This window comes from Globicephala melas, chromosome 7, assembly GCF_963455315.2.
Source record: "Globicephala melas chromosome 7, mGloMel1.2, whole genome shotgun sequence".
Lineage (NCBI taxonomy): Eukaryota > Metazoa > Chordata > Mammalia > Artiodactyla > Delphinidae > Globicephala > Globicephala melas.
In genome coordinates this window covers 44,291,030-44,309,451 of record NC_083320.1, presented here as the reverse complement: position 1 = coordinate 44,309,451, position 18,422 = coordinate 44,291,030, and the positions used below count along the sequence as shown (strand labels likewise).

Genomic DNA, 18,422 nt, shown 5'->3' with positions numbered 1-18,422 from the left:
GTGACAGAATATAAAACACCTACAGGTAACATGCATAGTTAGTACAGGTAATGTATAAATTAGACCATTAGGCACTGAACATGGTACCTGGGTGTACTAAGTCTTTATATATATCTAGTTTTTGTGATAAAAATGTTTTCCTTTTAGTCTGGAGAAAAATGGAGGACCATCCATAATTCCTGTCTTTAAAAGAGGTAATTGATTTTTCTTTTATACTTTCTAGCCCTGACACTTTATAATTGTTCATTTCTAAGAATTCAAAATGTAGGGACTACCAAAAATCATGTTTACCTGTAAACTTATGCTTTTTTAATTCTATATACCTAAAATATCTTCCCATTTACAAGCCCATGTTAATCATTCCCTTTAAGACTTCCCTACTAATATCACTTGACAGAAATCCCTCTCTGCTTTTTCCCCACATGTAAATGACTTTAATTACGATCTTGCTATTATTCTGTTTCATGTACAACTTGTGTATATTATAAGTTCTTAGGGCAGAGACCACACTGTTTCCACTGATACTATGTAGTTTTATACAAAGTTGGCAGATGATGGCTGAGTGGCCTAGGCCTGCGAGATCAGAGTCTAGATCTTATAATGTTACTCATCAATTCCTATCAGACACGTAATGGGGAAAATAAATTACTTACTGGTTTTATGTATATGCTTAGTGCTTGTTCATGCATGCATAGTATAGGACCAAAATCAGTCTTACTTGGTATATTACCTTACTGTCAAAAGCAAAAATAGAACCTTCTGAAATCAAGATCACTTTGCTGGAGTCACAAATGGAAAGAGAGAGAATAAGAAAAGGAGAGGGAGCTTCCCTGGTGGCGCAGTGGTTGAGAGTCCACCTGCCGATGCAGGGGACACGGCTTCGTGCCCTGGTTCAGGAGGATCCCACATGCTGCGGAGCAGCTGGGCCCGTGAGCCATGGCCGCAGAGCCTGCGCGTCTGGAGCCTGTGCGTCTGGAGCCTGTGCTCCGCGACGGGAGAGGCCACAACAGTGAGAGGCCCGCGTACAGCAAAAAAAAAAAAAAAAAAGAAAAGAAAAGGAGAGGAAAGAACTTCATTTATTCAGGGAGATATGAGGGAAGCTAAGTATGTGTGGGAGGCTATTATTTCTGAATATCATGGGTAGAAGAACATCTGGTTTTTGTATACCTTCTTTAGTGTAAGAGTAATTTACATAAAAGAATAAAGTCAGTTCCATTATTCCTTCACTTTAATATTGGTTTGTGAATAACAATATGTATACCAGTAACGGTCTGATAAAGTTTTCACAGGTTTGTGGTAACATAAGAAAAAATAAGGACAATCAAATTTCTTATAAAGTTAATTTCATTCAAGTAAAGTCCTCCATTTTGAGATAATGCCTTTTACACTTTCTATTGACATTAAAATATCCCATCTTTTACAAAACGATGTTTAAAGTAGCTGGCATTTGTTCTTTCACTAGTGCCAACTTGGCCTAATAAAAAGTTGGCAACTGTATGTTGATCCCCACAGATTTTTGCACTCTGGCATCATCTCAAAGTCTGGAAGCTACTGATCTGTTCTCTTAGTATGTTTTAGTGAAGAAAACAGAAATATATAGAACTAAAAGCAATGAGACTATACCTAGGGTTCTTAGGCTTAAGAAAGAGGCACTTAATTGTGGCTCTCTAATTTTTAGGGAAAGAGCACCGAAGAAAATTAAAACCCAAAATTCAACCAAGAGATTCTTTGACTTTTATACCTCCTGTAACTAACTTCATGGGACTCTTCAAAACAAAAAAGACCACTGTTTCTCACAGTATTTTTTCCTTTTCATCTGCAATTTCATCAGATATCACAACTGTATCAAGACCAAGAATAGTGCTTTTGAGCCAACTTGGGAAACATGTACAGAAAGCTAATCCGGAGCCTGCAGAAGGCTAATTAAAAACATTTTAGTGTAAAAGGATTCCTGAGCAATCTTTTAAAATTTTTTATTTTTAATTGTGGTAAAATATACATAACTGAGTAATCTTTTTGAATGGAAGTTCTTGATATTGATACTTAACAAATTTTCCTTAGCATGTCTACTGGAATTTAACATCAGGTCAGAAATATGGTTTCAAAAAATAAGTAGAAGTTTCTCTAATAGAATGCCTGCACTTAAAACTATTAAGATATAGGGGCTTCCCTGGTGGCGCAGTGGTTGAGAGTCCTCCTGCCGATGCAGGGGACCTGGCTTCGTGCCCTGGTTTGGGAGGATCCCACATGCCGCGGAGCGGCTGGGCCCGTGAGCCATGGCGGCTGAGCCTGCGCATCCGGAGCCTGTGCTCCACAACGGGAGAGGCCACAACAATGAGAGGCTCGCATACAGCGAAGAAAAGAAAAATAAAGAAAAAAAAAAAAACTATTAAGATATAGCAACTCACACAAGTGGCACAATTAGTGTATATATCAAGTGTTAGAAACATTTTAAAATAAGAAACATTTTTAAATTGGTATGCTGGGCTAAAAAGACCTGATTCAAAGTAGCCTACATGTTAACACTCACTGTACTACCTTAAGATATTTAATGATAAATACTACAGGTACACGAGTCTTCTAAAATCTGAAATGTATGCTTTTAAAAACATTTTACTAAAGAAAAATCTGAAATCATTTCCCATCAAGCACAAAAGTATGGCTAAAAAGTGTGGCCACCACTGTTGACCATTCTCCATATGTACAGAGTATCTTTGGTTTGCAGCTGGAATAGATGACATTCTTTGTGGCTTAGAATCATGTGATGTCTTTGCCCAACCAGTATTGTTTCCAGTAGGTGCAAGTTTTGATGTATGTCTGCTTCTCACATACAGCAGCAAATGGATTTGATATGAAAGCTAACTAGGTTTCAGTGGGTCCTTTAAAGAGCCACCGTTTTTCTCTGTCCACTTTGCTCAATTGTCTCTATAGTCTACCTGGGCTGCAGTGAACACATACATTAATTAGCCGTTATTTTCTCCAACATGCCTTAACGTAACAGTAATGATGGTGGTGACTGCAGCTACAGGTACTCAGGGCTTTCTGTGTGCCACAGTCCAAAGCCTGTGCTCTTAACCACTGTACAATAAGAGACCTCTTTAATCTTCAAATCTGATTCAAAATTATCTTAATAGCTCTGAGTCACAACTTCCTGGTGGAATTCTGAGAAGAATGGCATATTTTATACTAGAAAGGGATAAATAATTCAAATGATACAAACCTGTGTCATTTATTCAGCACTGTTAATTCATATCATTGGAAACATTAAGCCTCTCTAGACATTCAAAAGATAAAAGCCTTTAGACAGCAAACTTTGAGCTTTAAAACTGGCTTCAGGTGGTTTCAAAGTTGATGATCAGGGTTTTTTTGCATTCAATAACAGACATTTCCTGAGTATCTAGGCCTAGCCGGGCCAACCTACCACGCTTAAAACTTTACAGTATTTCTCCTTAAGTACAGCCCCAAAGTACAGATTATGTTTATTACCCTGCACTTGCTTTTTATTTTTAAAAATTATACATAAGATGAGAAAGGCCTCAATATATAGAGTTTCAGCAAATTGCCTGCCTCTTACCTGTACTATAAGCTAACTGGCACACATGCTTACCAACATAGAGTTCAATGTTTCTCCCTTTCTCTTCCTTCCTTCTGGCTAAATACTGAAAGACCTAAATATATGGAATGCTTCCAGAATTTGCTTGTTTTTTTTATCTGTAGTTTACCTGATTTATATCATGAACTTAATTTTGACATGTGTGTTTATAGCATCTGGAATAGTTTTGATACTTTGAAATTTTAAGAACTTAGATTATAGATATTCCTATTTTATTTATTTATTTGGCTGCATTGGGTCTTCGTTTCTGTGCGAGGGCTTTCTCTGCTTGAGGCGAGCAGGGGCCACTCTTCATCGCGGTGCGCGGGCCTCTCACTGTCGCGGCCTCTCAGGTTGTGGAGCACAGGCTCCAGATGCACAGGCTCAGTAGTTGTGGCTCATGGGCCCAGTTGCTCCACGGCATGTGGGATCCTCCCAGACCAGGGCTCGAACCCGTGTCCCCTGCATTGGCAGGCAGACTCTCAACCACTGCGCCACCAGGGAAGCCCGATATTCCTATTTTATAAAATTTGTGATGGTGGGAAAAAATTTTGGTCAATTTTCTTCATTAGTTTATATGCACTCTTATTGTAACAGTCAAAGGAAATACACTTTCTGTGAATTTAGATTCACATGATACAGAATACAAATCCAAATGTAAAAGGTGAATTCACAAACTAATAGTTTCTTCTAAATTATAGTTACAAACCAATTACATCATACCTATACCTCAACATCAAAGAATGTAAGCTTTATAAATGTTGCTGTTTCTATATGTTCTCTCATATAAATTATACTTCCAGGATAAAATGGAGGATCATAAAGCAATATCCTACGATCACAATTCTAGGAAAAAGAATTACTTATGGAATTTCCCAAAAGGGAATGTCACCATAAGGAAGGATTAAAATAAGAAATCTTTTCATTCTAGATTTTTATTCTTAACCTCTAGTTTCTCAATAAAGCAAGTCACTGATTAGAAAATTAACAATTTGATCCAGTATGGATGATGTAACATAGCAAAATCTCTCAAAGGACATTAAATAGTTAGTAGTATCATCCTTATATTCAAAGGACAGTACATTCAGTAATTTTAATCTGGGCAGAAAAAAAGTCATAAACTGTTATGATATCTGCAGTAAAAGTCAGAGTCAAAGGACATTACCCAAAAATAAAACAGCCCTTTTCACCTCATATATTTTCACTGATTAAATATACTTTCTAAAATAATGAATGTGAATATATGTGGCCAACTAAAAAGTACAATATACACTCGAGGGATTACTTGCATGTCATATTTCTTTTCTTTTTTTTTTTGAGGTACGCGGGCCTCTCACTGTTGTGGCCCCTCCCATTGCGGAGCACAGGCTCCAGACACGCAGGCTCAGCGGCCATGGCTCACGGGCCCAGCTGCTCTGCAGCATGTGGGATCTTCCCGGACCAGGGCACGAACCCGTGTCCCCTGCATCGGCAGGCGGACTCTCAACCACTGCGCCACCAGGGAAGCCCATGCTTCCCTGGTGTCATATTTCTTAAAATGTCATATTTCTTAAAATCCCATTTTAAGAAATGTATAGAAATCCCATTTGCTCCAGAGAAGATACCGAATAATATATATATTTTTATAATTACTAACATATATTCTTTTGTTTTGACTTAGAATTCTTGAGTTGACATGACTTTGACCTGGCTACCTTTCTAAAATTGCTCTCTCATTAGAAAAGTCAGGCTAATATATCCTGATATGAAAAAGGGGGGTAAAGATCTATGCCTGTATAATATGGGGCCAGGATTTAGCAGAATTGCTATATTTTTTCCAAGGTTTTTCTTTCTACTTGCCAATATCAGTATATTCTTTTTCCCACAAGATGTTTTATTTGGTTTTTGATAAAAAAAAACCTATACTCCCTTATAAGACTATAACATATTATTATAGTCTCTCAGAAGAGCAGGTTAACCATCAAACATAAAAAGGATAACAAAGAAAGTCTTGATGAACAATTAGTATTATATATTTGATATACAAAAAAATCAAAACTTTACTACTACCTTTAGGGATATTTTTGAAAAGCAAAAATCAAATCTTCATTTTTAATCGTGGTACTTTTATGGCAGCTTCTCCAACTTCTTTTGATATATCTGCTCCAAGAGGACATCTGCATCAAAATCAGACAAATCACATTATTTCAAATTATTTTACATTATTTGTTTACTGATCTGTTACTAGCTCTGCAAACTATCTGCTTAGAATTCTGACAAACAATATATGTATCTAGTGAATAACTGACTATATGTGATGGTGGTTCTTGAATCCATAAAAGTACAATAGGACCTCAAACCAGAATAATGGGTGAAGGAAGGCTAGAAATCTAAATTGGACAATTTTTTAAAACCACTTTGAGGTATAATTGACATGTTAAAAGCTATACATATTTAATGCATACAATTCAATGAGTTTGGGGTTGAGATGTTTTTGAAAGAGTTCTCTCTCAAATACTGTAAATAAATAAAAACTTGAAACAGAAAAAAATAACAAAAAGTTGCCTTATAATGCTCTACAAAGCTAACAGGGTAAAAACAGTTTACCATACAAAGTCAGACCTGCATTTATTCTAACTTCAGAAATTCTCCAGGTTTCAAAAGCTAGCTTGCTCCTTTTCTACCTTCCTTTGTCACTGGTGGCAGGAGAGGTCTTAGATCCTACCCTCTTTCTCTGTTCTTCCTCAGTAAATACTTTTGGCCTCAGATTTCTGCTTTTGTACAATGTTGCCCTATACAAAGCTTCAAATGGACCCCAACCTAAAAAAAGCCATCATCTCCAGCCTCAACACTGCCCACAAGAAGGCAGTGTTGGATCAGATGGTAGATTCTACCTGAGGCTAGGCCATCAACTTAAGGGATTCTTTCTACTAGTAGTTTAGTCACTACTAACTAAACTGTTCATTTATGATCAGCCTTAATAGTCTATGGTTCACGTAGGTATAGTTATGTACTAAAATGCTGAAAAGTTTAAAACAGCAGATGAAACACTGTTGAAAATAGAATTGTTAGATTATGAAACATAATCATGCTTTACTGTTTTTACTATTCCAGAATTAGCTTAAGACCAGAACTTGATAACAAATTGAAAAACTGTGCTACTCCTAGGAACTTTGATTTGGGAGAGGAAATAAGGCTTGCAGAAAACAGCTATCTTTTGGCCATTTCTCAGCTGCCTGTGGAGAAGTATACTCACAACCCAGTCTCCCAGCTGAATGCTTCTTGCACATTTTCCTTAAGTTTCCAGCACGGCAGCTGATGCTGAGATGGTCCTAACACTGCAAAAGTCCAGGTCATGGACATGGTTTCCATTCTGGTCCCCAATGAGGGAATTCATCATCCTTACCCACTGCCTGTTTCTAACCTATGCTTTGTCAACATTTATATAATTTAAGCTATAACAAAAATATTTCTTATAAGGTATCTAACGCTTAGGTTAAATGAAAAAAATTAATGTACTCTTTCTTCAAGTACCACCAGAGTGTCAATGAAAACCTCAAATATAAAAGCAAAATCCAGGCTTTGACTTTTACAATGCAACTTGCATGAAGATTATGAATGGTACCACGTACTTTGGCTCATAGCGGATGCCTTCTGTGCTGTGTAAAATGCCCAAGCCAGCACGCAATCTTTCAACACCATTCCTAAATAAGAATCAATAAAAATAAAATAACTAGCCCAAGATTTAAAGGAAGAAAATTTAGCATGATGAAATGGCAATTAATATTTACATAATTATGAGTGAAGCACAAACATCCATGGCTTACCACGCAATCATAACGCCATTGTCAGTGCACAGTCTGGGAGGAGGACACAACAAAGTGCATTGTGTTGCATCTGTCACGATTTCCAGAGCTTTTCGGATATGTAAGTTACTTGCAACGCCTCCAGATACAACCTGAAAAAGTTGAGAAAACCAAAATTAACAATATCACACATGAATATGAGCTAAGCTGTGAGCTAAACCCGGGGAAATTACCAGCATTATACAATAAGACAATATCACATTTTGGTAGGTGGGTAATGAGCAAGTGATATATCTATATAATAAACATTTGCAAAGGAAACAAAAGTCACCAACAATTTCAATATTACCATATGATCACTTTCATTTTTGTATTTTCTTCTAACCCTTTTCTCATTACAATCATAGTACAGTATTTTAGACCCTGCAGTTTTCACTTATAAGCATTTTTTTCATTTTACTACATAATTCTTAAAGTATTACCTTTGATATTTGTGTAATATTCCATTTTGTGAACCTACCATTTAAATATTTTTCTCGCTTTACAATTTTCCAAAGAATGAAGTTTAAGATACACAGGCAATTTATCAAGGCTTTTAAGCACATTTAAAGGGATTTCATCAAAGGAACATAAATCTGAAGGAAACAGCCTATTTTTCCTTCAATAATGACAGCAGTTATACTGCATTTTGTTTCATACTGTAAACCCTCTTTTAAATTCAAGAAGATGCAGCCTTGAACTTTTTTGCCGCACAGGCTGTACAGATGTCCTATAAAGCTGCCAGGCCTGTACAGGGAATGGTTGTTAAAAGTTTTGTTTTGTTTTGAATTATTTATTTATTTATTTTTGGCTGCATTGGGTCTTCGTTGCTGCACGTGGGCTTTCTTTAGTTGCGGCGAGAGGTCTTCTCATTGCGGTGGCTTCTCTTGTTGCGAAGCACGGGCTCCAGGCGCGTGGGCTCAGTAGTTGTGGCTCACTGGATCTAGAGCACAGGCTCAGTAGTCGTGGTGCACGGGCTTAGTTGCTTCGCGGCATGTGGGATCTTCCCAGACCAGGGCTCGAACTCATGTCCCCTGTGTTAGCAGGCGGATTCTTAACCACTGCACCACCAGGGAAATCCCAATGGCTGTTAGTTTTTATTCTACGTGATTTCATACTGTCTGCGATAGCATATGGCATAAAGATCTTTTCATCCTATGCTTAGGGTCAATTAATCTCTGGGAAGAAAAGTAACATACTATAAAGGATTACTACTATTCTAAAATTACAAAACTTACCAGTACTGCATTACTTTGACATAACAAGTCTCTCTGCTTGCAAAATAGAATAGCACGATGTGTTCTTTTTGCAATGTGGCAGGCTACTGTGTGCTGTACTGCAGCAGCAATATCTGCAGCTGAAGACAGGATTTGCCCCTTCTCAATACCTGCAGGAATGAGCAGGTATTTTTAGGTACAATCCAGTATTACTTATTTGTCCAACTTTACTAATTAGAAATATACCTTCTTCTTTTTCCTTTTGCATTATCATCTTATCAATAATGTGATGAAGTCCAGAAAAAGAAAAGTCACAATTTTTAGCATGTTGCATGGGAGGTTTGAAATCAAAATGCAGTTTATTTCCCTGTTTGGCCAAATGTTCTATAGCCTTCCCACCACTCATGGTGGAGCACTCTGGATGTTTTATTAAAGAAAGTCTTCTTGCTACCTATCAAAAACAAACAAAAATTTTTGTAATGTCATGAAACTGTACATTTTGAAACCAGGGTGCAAAGGAAATGAATTTTACCCTGGGTGAATAAGACATGCAATACTTTTACAAACATGGACCAGAACTGGTGGTCAGTCAAGACAGACAATCTTGCTGTTTCTGACAACCTGATCAATAGTGGCCAATCACTGCCTTCCTATCTACTTTTGCTCTTCTACTGGGGATGGAAAATAGGTTTGAAAATGACAATGACTGCTTAATGATGAACTTCAAAAATAAGAACCTGTCCTATTTCTTCCAATCATTTCAGCTGTTGGCAACAGGTTTTTTTTATAAGGCAGTAGGCTTTAAGATTCTAAAACAAAGGAAAAGAAATCTGCTTGTCAGTGGTGTCAGCAATTGTAACATTTAATAATAGAACTTTGTGCATCTTTAATGTCCTTATGTTATCTTTATATATCCTCTTATTTCACTTTTTAAAGGTACATTACACTTCACAAAGCACTTTCTTTCATATATTATGTTATTTGATTAAAAAAAGTGTATATACAAACTATTTGAGCCTTTATATACTGATGTAAACCTCATATCATTTTATTCAGAATGGGTAAGAAGGGATCTTTTATAAAATTATGTACTACTCTTTTTTTGTTTACTACTGCACATAAGTTTTTTTAGTCTAATATATTATTCAGAAATATTTAGATGAATAGCAGTAGTGTATCTATTACTATTTAGCTGAAATAGACACCTTAACAAAAAAGAATAGAGATATTAATTCTTAATTACCTTGTCAAGCATGTCACCTGGCGCTATATCCAAAGACTTTCCAAGAAGCAGAAAATCTGAAACTCCTCTAACTAATGCCAAAAGACAATGACCTCCTGAAATCAAAAGAACTAAAAAAGGAAATTCTACTTTATTTGTCAACCTAATAGTAAGTGCATGAGCCTCCATATGATGAATGGGAATGAAGGGCTTTTTTAACTGGTCTACTAGTTGTAAGCTAAATGATAAGCCTACACCCAGGCTTAAAGCAAGTCCTGGTTTTATGGTAGTTGCAATTGCTGAGAGTTCACTTGGAGAGACTTTACTGGCAGAGAGAGCTTCTTGCACTATGCGTTGAATATTTTCTCTATGAAGCTGTTGAGCTACTGGAGGAATAATCCCACCTGTTCTGAAAGATATAAAAAAAACAGCTTTTTATAATTTTAAGATTATAAAAATAGAGAAAGAAAAAGTATATATTATGGCTGAAGGCATGTTTTCAAATTAACCATTATATAGCTAAACACATTAGTAAGTCAAGTATTTTCAAATTATGTGTGCCTTATAATGTACAATACATTATAAGAACTCACCATGCAGTGATTAAGGATGTTATTTAATGTCTCTAACTTTTCAAAACTGTATACAACAAACTCCTATGGATTTGTTTCTTGATAAATGAAATCACCAAAATAATTTTGAGAAGCATTCTAAGGAACGAGTCTTGAATAAGGAAAGGACAGGATAAAACTGGATTTTAGGAAAAATTAATCTATCTGACTGGAAGAAAAGAAATACTAACAGAGAGAAACATGAAGACAGTTTTGTGAAGAAGACGAGTTTATTTTTAAACACACTGCACTTGAGCTCATGGTAGGACAGCAGACAGCTTGAAATCCTGAAATAAAGTTTGGGAATCCAGTCTTTAATTGGATTGGTAATTTTGATTTTTGGTCCATATAGGACAAGCAGTGGATGACCACTCCAAATGTCAAGAATAAAGAATTAGAAGGCAAAGTTGTTAGCAAAAAATTAGCCAGCATGTGACTGATCAGAGAGGCAGAGCAAAAATATAGAGAGTCTGCAAGATATACCTCTAATCTCAAAAAAAAACCCTTCAAATATTGATGTTGTAAGATCTATATACACGGCATTCAATGAATATTTAATAGTTAAAATATGTACTGTGTCAGTCAATGAGGGCAATATTTAAAAGAAATGATCTTATTTCAACACATCCATAATATAATACCATTTTCCTTAATTCTTCAAAGAGACTTTTTCTCCTATATTCCTCAATTCTGTTAATGGCATCAATAACCTCCTAATCACTTGGGTTTCCAGGCTTATCTTTATCTCCTTTCTTTCCCTTACTTTCCACATTTAATTAAGTTTATCACCATTGATAAGGTCAGCACTGTCCCACTGCCACCACCAAGTTCGAAAAGCTCTCATTAACTCAGTCTATTCAAAGCCTTCTAACTGTACTTCCCTAGATACATTCTCTGATCCTTGGAATTGTTCTGTATGGTGTTGCCAGAAAAAAAGCACAGTGCTGACCTCATCACTCACCTACTCAAAAGCTTTTACTTTCTTGGAATTTGGGAGACTTTAAATCCAAATCCTCTCCCTCCTACTCATTTCTTCCTCCTCCCACTTGCCTACTCCCCTTCCTTTCTGTGCCTCTTCTATGTATTATCTTCTAAGGATTATGCTAAGCATCAGAGACAGAAGAGATGAATAAGACCATGGCTTTATTCTCAAAGAATTAATTATGATTAATAAAATCATTAATTAATAATCAATAATTTGTAGACAGTATGGAAAGTGGATGATTAAAGAACAAAGCTAATAAAGAGGCAGTGAAACCATTTAGCCTCAAGACTGGAGCCAAGAGTCCAGGCAAGAGACAATAAGGGCTTGAACTAAGTGGAAAGTGGGAGGAAAAGTTTCAAGAAATATTTGGGAGGTAGATTTACTATGACTAGGTGACTGATTTGGGTACAGAGTGGTGAGGGAGAAGTCAAGATTGTCCTTCAGGTCTCTGGCTCGAAAGAAAGAACTCCTCTTCCAAGCAATCCTCTATTATTGCACTTGCCATGCTGTTTTACAATGACCTATTTACCTATCTGCCTTCTTCACTTTATAGTAGTAAGAGAAGTACTATTGTTACTAGTAATAGGTAGGTTTTTTTGAGCCCTTGCTATTTGTCAAGACTGCACTAAATGCTTTAAAAGAATTCACATTTAACCTTCACAACAATATTATAAGCTGGTTGTCATTATTATCCCCATTTCACAGATAAGGACACTAAGACATAGAAAATGGTGCAAGGTCTCAAAACTAGTCAGTGGCTGGGCTTCTCTGGTGGCGCAGTGGTTGAGAGTCCGCCTGCTGATGCAGGGGACACGGGTTCGTGCCCCGGTCCGGGAAGATCCCACATGCCGCGGAGTGGCTGGGCCCGTGAGCCATGGCCGCTGAGCCTGCACGTCCGAAGCCTGTGCTCCGCAACAGCAGAGGCCACAACAGTGAGAGGCCCGCGTACCGCAAAAAAAAAAAAAAAAAAAAACTAGTCAGTGGCTGAACCAGAATGTAAACCACTTTATATGGTAAGCTGCTCAGAGGAAAGGATCATATATATGTACCCACAGTGCCTCAGATGCTGCCTTGCAATTGTAGGTATTCAATAAATAATGAGATGCGCTGAGGAGATGGTACCAAATAGTTTATTTGCCTATATATTCCTCTCAAGTGACTCACGCGCTAGCTAAACTAAGTGTTTGCCCAGTACCTTCTCACCTCTTTGCCTTTGCCAGTGATGCTCTCTCAGCCTACAATATTCTTTCCATCCTCTTTCATTGAAGGCCTAACTATCTCTCAAGGCCACTGACCCCTGCAACATGTCATGTGCTATGCTGGGCACTAGGCATAGTGTAGTGGTTAATACAGACGCAGCCCCTGTCACCATGGAGCTGAGAGTCTATTGGGGGAAAGACTGTACATAAGTAAACAAACATAAAAATTATGAAAAGAATTATGAGGAAAATATGCAGGATATGGTATATAGAATAAACAGGGTGGGAGTACCTAATTTAGATTAAGTGGTTAGGGTAGGCCTTTCTGTGCAGCTAACATTTACATGTTCAAATGTCCAATACACCCCAAAATAATGAAAGAACTGTAAAACTGAGGCATGGTAATAAGTTATTGTCTGCACTACTTCTTTGATACTCACTTTATGCTGCCTTGCACTGCTAACTTTCCTTGTAGGTCTACATAACATGTCTCAAAGATTAGGTTAAGCTTCTTAAAGGCAAGGACTTGTTAGTATTTCACTGTGCCTTATTAAGACCTAACACAGTCCCTTTCATATAATACGTAACCATCAGAGGCCTACTCTGCCTCTTCACGTATACTATTTCTAATATTCTGTATTATTTCTATTATGCACCCCACAATCCTATAAGATAGACATTATCTTTCCCATTTTATGGATGTGAAAACAGAATCAGAGAGGATCAGGAACTTCCCAAGTCAGAACCAATACCAATCACTAATTCATGATTCACACACAGGTTTGTGATCTCAAAACACCAAACTTTTTCACTATTCAGATGTTGTAAATTAATGGCTTGACAGCATATCTGAACTGTATGGTATTTTAATAAATTTGAATTACCTACTAATTTTTAAAATCTGGGAGATATTACCGTAACATTCTGGATTTCCATTTTCTCTTGAAAATTCTGATAATCAAATAACATAAGGCCTACATTCTTGCATGGCAACAACTGGCTGGAGCTGAGTAGTGACCTATAGATATTTTCCACATTATACCCAGCCTACCTATTTATGTAACCTGCCTGGTGGCCCTCTGGAAAAATCTGAGTTTATAAACCTGGCACCATTCTGTGCTTTAATACAACAGTATATTGTTATTTAAGTACCAATATGAATTATATGTGTAAATGTGAATAGGATTTTCTTTTGCAGTGATTAACACAGGCTAGAAGTCAGGTCATACTTTCCTAGGACTTCAGTTGAGACCATGAAACATAACAGGTGGACAAAAGAGAAAAAGGCATGAGGGGAAATCATGGATAAATATTGGAGTTTAGTTTCTTTTTGGCAACAGGATTAGCTAAGGTTGGGACCTTATTGTGGAGCTCCTTAAAAGCCAGGTTGAGGGGTTTAAGGTTTTCTACGGCAGTTATTAGAAACTTTTGCATGAAAGAAGAAATTAGTTCTTAAAATTTAACTTTTGTATGTAATAAATACAAAAAAAAATTATTTCATTTTATTTTTCCAAAAAAAAGTGGAAACTACCGAGATAATGTCTACTCACTTTAAATGAACTTCGGTTTGGGAATGTATTGCTTCTCCCAAAACATTTCCGGTTTCATCCACCACAGCAGCTGCTGTATCATCACAACTGGTTTCAATTCCCAAAACTAGTTTATGAAGAAATAGTTTTCCAGGATGAAAATTAAAACTTCTTAGAAATTCATACATATTCCTTTTTGATGGTTTAGAAAAAACTCCTGCTGTCTTATTCAATATTAGCATATTTACTGTATAGATAATTCCTGGAAAAGAATTAAAGAAACAAACTATTATTTGGAACTGACATTAGCCACTAGCCCATTCAGTAAAGCAAAATTCCAAAAACTTGGTTTATTTTTCAATATATAGTTTTATAAAAATTTAGGAAAGGTTTGTAAAAGTTAGCAAAAAATTTTAGTCTGTAGAAATCTGTTAATATAAATAACAGTATGAATGAATATAATGCTCTTTAAGAGGGAAAACAGATATAAAATTTTTATTATTACTATTACTTGCATGCTGTTCTTACCAAACTATTGATTATTCTTTATAAAACAGCTAATGTTACAGTACAACAGCTGCATGGATAGTCTTTGGAAAAGTGCTATTCATTTTTTATAGCTAAAATTAAGACAAAATGTGGTTTAAAAAAATCAGTAAGGGCAAAATGGAACTGATGAAAATCAATGCATTCCATTTCCTAGAAACACCTTTCAAAAGAAAAATTTAATCATTTGGTCGGAAAACAATAGTTCACATAAAACACAAAGTAAGATTTAGTCGTCTAAGTTTAGAAACAAGTGTTCTCATAAAGCTCATCTTTTTGCCTGCGCGGCCATGGCTCACGGGCCTAGCCGCTCCGCGGCATGTGGGATCTTCCCGGACCAGGGCACGAACCCGTGTCCCCTGCATCGGCAGGCGGAGTCTCAACCACTGCGCCACCAGGGAAGCCCCCATAAAGCTCATTTTAAAAGAGCATCTCAACTAAAACGACCGTAACCTAATACCTATTTTATCCATTAATTACAGTTGTTTGAATTAAATCTCCATTTTTGCCACAGATTTATCATAATAGGGATCTCCCCAAATCCTCTTTGCCCCCAATAACAGCAGTCCATCATTAAAGCACCCTGGTTTTTTCACACTGCCAAATATCTAGTCTCATGCCTCCCAAATCACCTGTTCTAGAACCTTCTAGATATTTAAGTAGGCTCTTTCCCTATCACACTAATGGACAAAATGGAAAAAAATAAAAGAGCGAATATTGGAACTTTTATTGTTCCACAGGAGCAGAGGGCATCCAGGGATTAGAGATAAGCGACCTATTCACAGAGGACCCCTGCAGAGGATGCAGCCCCAACAGACGCGCCACGAGAAATTAGACTTATAGTCACTAAATCCAGCCAAGGAGGCTTGTGCGAAGCCCTCCTCGTTCGGGCCAGGAAGGATCCCAAGCGAACCCTGGGCACTTGGCCAGCGCTGGTCTCTGCTCTAAGGCGAGGGACTCTGACTGGAACCGCTTTTCCAGGCGCGCGAAAGCATCAGTGGAGAGAGGGCTGAGCTGTTTCACCCACCTTCCTCGTGAACGACAGTAACAAGTACTCGTCTACTTTCCGCAGCAAAGCCGATCGACCGCCCTTTCCTAGGTGCAAGGAAGCCCGAACCTGTCGCCCCGGAAGTGATGTCATCAACACGGAGCCCGCGTCCCGTCGCCAGGGTCAGCTGGTATTCCCCTAGAAGGCGTCACTCTTCGAGTAAATATAAGCACAAAGGCTCTCATTCCCCAGATGGTGCGCTCAAGCAATTCTCCCAGATTTGTAGGTAAGAATACTGTAAGGTCACACGGCTAGTGACTGATCTAGTGGAGACCGAGCACAGATTCGACTGCATAACATTTAGTTCTAAACACTATGCTACGTTAAAAGAAAAAAAAAATTTTGCCTTAGGCTGCAATTTGGACACCACTGAGAGAAAAGTATGACTTTGCTTACTCTGGAGGTAAAGTATGTACTTCAGCATAGTGTGTACCTCCTTGTACCTCTTGTACCTCCTTCAGTCTTTTGTTTTTATTTGTATGTGAACTTGTTACCATTTGAATAGATTTATCCCAATCTGTTTTTCTTCCCGGCTAGGCGCTAAGATTTTACTGAACAAGGACTTTATAAATGCAAGGTTGGACAGGGCTGGCACGTGTATCTGCGCCTTGCATGGTGTGAAGCTCTTGGTATGAGGTAGGGAAGTCACAGTTATGGTCTAGTGGCAGATGTGTAATTCATGATTTCCAGATATGTAAATTTATAATTATCAGGACATTAGTAAGAATTTTTAAGGTAGAACTTAGGTTTATCAAAAATTTCATTTATGTGACAATAATAACCATAATTAATAATAAAGTGGCACTTACTATGTGCCAGGCACTGTTGCAGATTAATTAGTCCTCACAACAATCGCATGAGGTAGTTACTGTCCTCATTTTGCAGATGAGACAACTGGACCATAGAGTTTGGGTGATTTGCAGATTACACAGCTTGTAAGTGCAGAGCTAGTATTAGAAGTCAGGCCATCTGCTCTGGAGTCTGTTTTCAAACTGACAGAAGATTAAATAGTTCATATTTTCCCTAGGATGTGTTGTTGACCCAAAAGAGGAAAAAAGAAAACTTAAGACCTAAAGGTTAAGAAAAAGTAGTCATCCTGATTGCATATGATAGGGCAGGAGTTATTTTCTTACACACTGTGATCTATTCTGAACATAAAATCATTCCTGTCTGGCATTGTTTTTCTTGCAACTTGAATTACTTTATTCCAGTACTCTCCTGTGCTGTTTAGAGTTATCCCTGTTGTGTTTGGTAGTATCAATAGTAGAATCCTTAACTGGGCACTCTTGGCTGGTGCTGAGTCTGAATGCTGCATTATGTGAAAGAGCCAAACTTTAGGACACATTAGGAAGATATTTTATTCTTTGTTTGAGTGCATGTGGGTGGTAGAAAGAAATGGTACTTACACCAGGTCCCACATATTTGGCAAGTGAAGGTATAAAGCTTTCATGTTCTTTATCGTACTGGAGAAGTTATTGCGGGAAAGGCATGCTCTCTGGGGCTTGTCTGAGCTTTCATGCAGATCACATCATATGGTTTGAATGCCACATTCATGGGCGTTCTCAAGAAAATATGGCTTAACCACTGTAACTTCAACTTGAATTGAGAGCTCTGAATCTAAATATGTTCACTTTGTCTCTGCTATTGCTTAGCTTTCCATTTGTAAACTTAAGAGAAAAACTTTATATAGAAGAATCTCTACAATACTCATTCCCTAATTATGTCTTACTAAACTGGATTTCATTTTCACATATCACATATTTATTGGTTCTTTCCTTTGTGCTAGGCAGTTTATTAGTTGTTAGGGATCAAAGATAAAATCCATTTTCTATTTTCAAGGAACTGAGTCTAATAATAGGCAATTACAATACAGCATTATGGAAAATGTGCATTGAGAGAAAAGTTGCAGGGGAAGGCGGTATCCACAGTCTAGCAGGACCATGGTGTGATGACTGGGTTTCAACATCTGATTCGTTTCTTAGGTTGAAATTGGTTTATCAGATCTGGAAGTGACTGGACTCTGTAGTGCTGAGTCACACACTCAATTTGCTAAGAAACTGCTATGTAAAACCCATAATACTAATGTATTAACTTAAGAGAAATGATGGAGGGTCTAGGATAGTTGAGCTTGCTGATCCTTACCTTCTCTGTGTTGATCAAATTACAATGAAAGCCAGATCCAAATTATAACGATTGTTTAGCACAATGGAATGGAAGCAATAGAAATGAGTTTGGTGCTTTTAACAGCTAATATTTCAGGCCTGATGCACCCCTTTCCACTTGAGTCACATACCTGCCTTATGTTCTTCATAGGTTGGATTGTGCTAAAAATACACTGTCATTTGCCTTTCTCTTCTTAAAGTTTCTTTGCTGACAAATATTTTTTGATGTGGAACATTCTTTCATTAATGGTAATACCATCAATCAGGTATCATCTTTGGAAGATATTTTGCTTTTTATTTCGTTTGCAGAACGATTATGCTTATTTTACAAATTTACTGCTTTTTAAAAATTGTGTTAAAATATATGTTAACAAAATCACCATTTTAAACAGTTCAGTGGCAATAAGTACATTCACATTGTTGTGCAGCGGTCACTACCATCCATCTCCAAAACTTTTTCATCTTCCCCAGCTGAAACTCTGTATCC

At 37.3% G+C, this 18,422-nt stretch overlaps 2 protein-coding genes across 4 annotated transcripts in view; one reads left to right on the top strand and one right to left on the bottom strand.

Annotated features, from left to right (window-relative positions):
- The window catches only part of ANKAR (ankyrin and armadillo repeat containing), an 84,646-nt gene extending 82,515 nt beyond the window's left edge, over window positions 1-2,131 (top strand). Inside the window, exons 22-23 of the mRNA XM_060302153.1 lie at window positions 148-194; window positions 1,679-2,131. Coding sequence (XP_060158136.1) covers window positions 148-194; window positions 1,679-1,923 — 292 coding nt within the window. The 3' untranslated portion in view covers window positions 1,924-2,131. The remainder of the gene's footprint in view (window positions 1-147; window positions 195-1,678) is intronic.
- A 1,079-nt stretch (window positions 2,132-3,210) lies between these two features.
- Window positions 3,211-15,848, bottom strand: OSGEPL1 (O-sialoglycoprotein endopeptidase like 1). 3 transcript variants are annotated; one of them, XM_030847698.2, is made up of 9 exons: window positions 15,753-15,848; window positions 14,201-14,441; window positions 9,877-10,264; window positions 8,880-9,084; window positions 8,655-8,803; window positions 7,399-7,529; window positions 7,204-7,275; window positions 5,642-5,748; window positions 3,211-4,108 (listed from the first exon to the last, which is right to left on the bottom strand). In XM_030847698.2, exons 2-8 carry the CDS (start codon window positions 14,419-14,421, stop codon window positions 5,670-5,672), a joined length of 1,245 nt encoding a protein of 414 aa, XP_030703558.1. In that variant the 5' UTR covers window positions 14,422-14,441; window positions 15,753-15,848; the 3' UTR covers window positions 3,211-4,108; window positions 5,642-5,669. The 3 variants fall into 3 exon arrangements, 2 of the variants coding, with proteins under 2 accessions (XP_030703558.1, XP_060158134.1); XM_060302151.1 differs by having other exon boundaries at window positions 8,880-8,907; XR_009564586.1 differs by lacking the exon at window positions 7,204-7,275.
- Between the last annotated feature and the right edge of the window lie 2,574 nt (window positions 15,849-18,422).

Bases quoted from the DNA above. Each gene is read 5' to 3' on its own strand.
- OSGEPL1 (XM_030847698.2), bottom strand. From the start codon at position 14,421: ATGCTAATATTGAATAAGACAGCAGGAGTTTTTTCTAAACCATCAAAA. The intron at 9,085-9,876 runs GTAATTAAGAAT...TGTTTTTGATAG, and splicing joins CAGGTGACATGCTTGACAAG to GTAGCAAGAAGACTTTCTTT. The intron at 8,804-8,879 runs GTATATTTCTAA...TCATTCCTGCAG, and splicing joins GCAAAAGGAAAAAGAAGAAG to GTATTGAGAAGGGGCAAATC.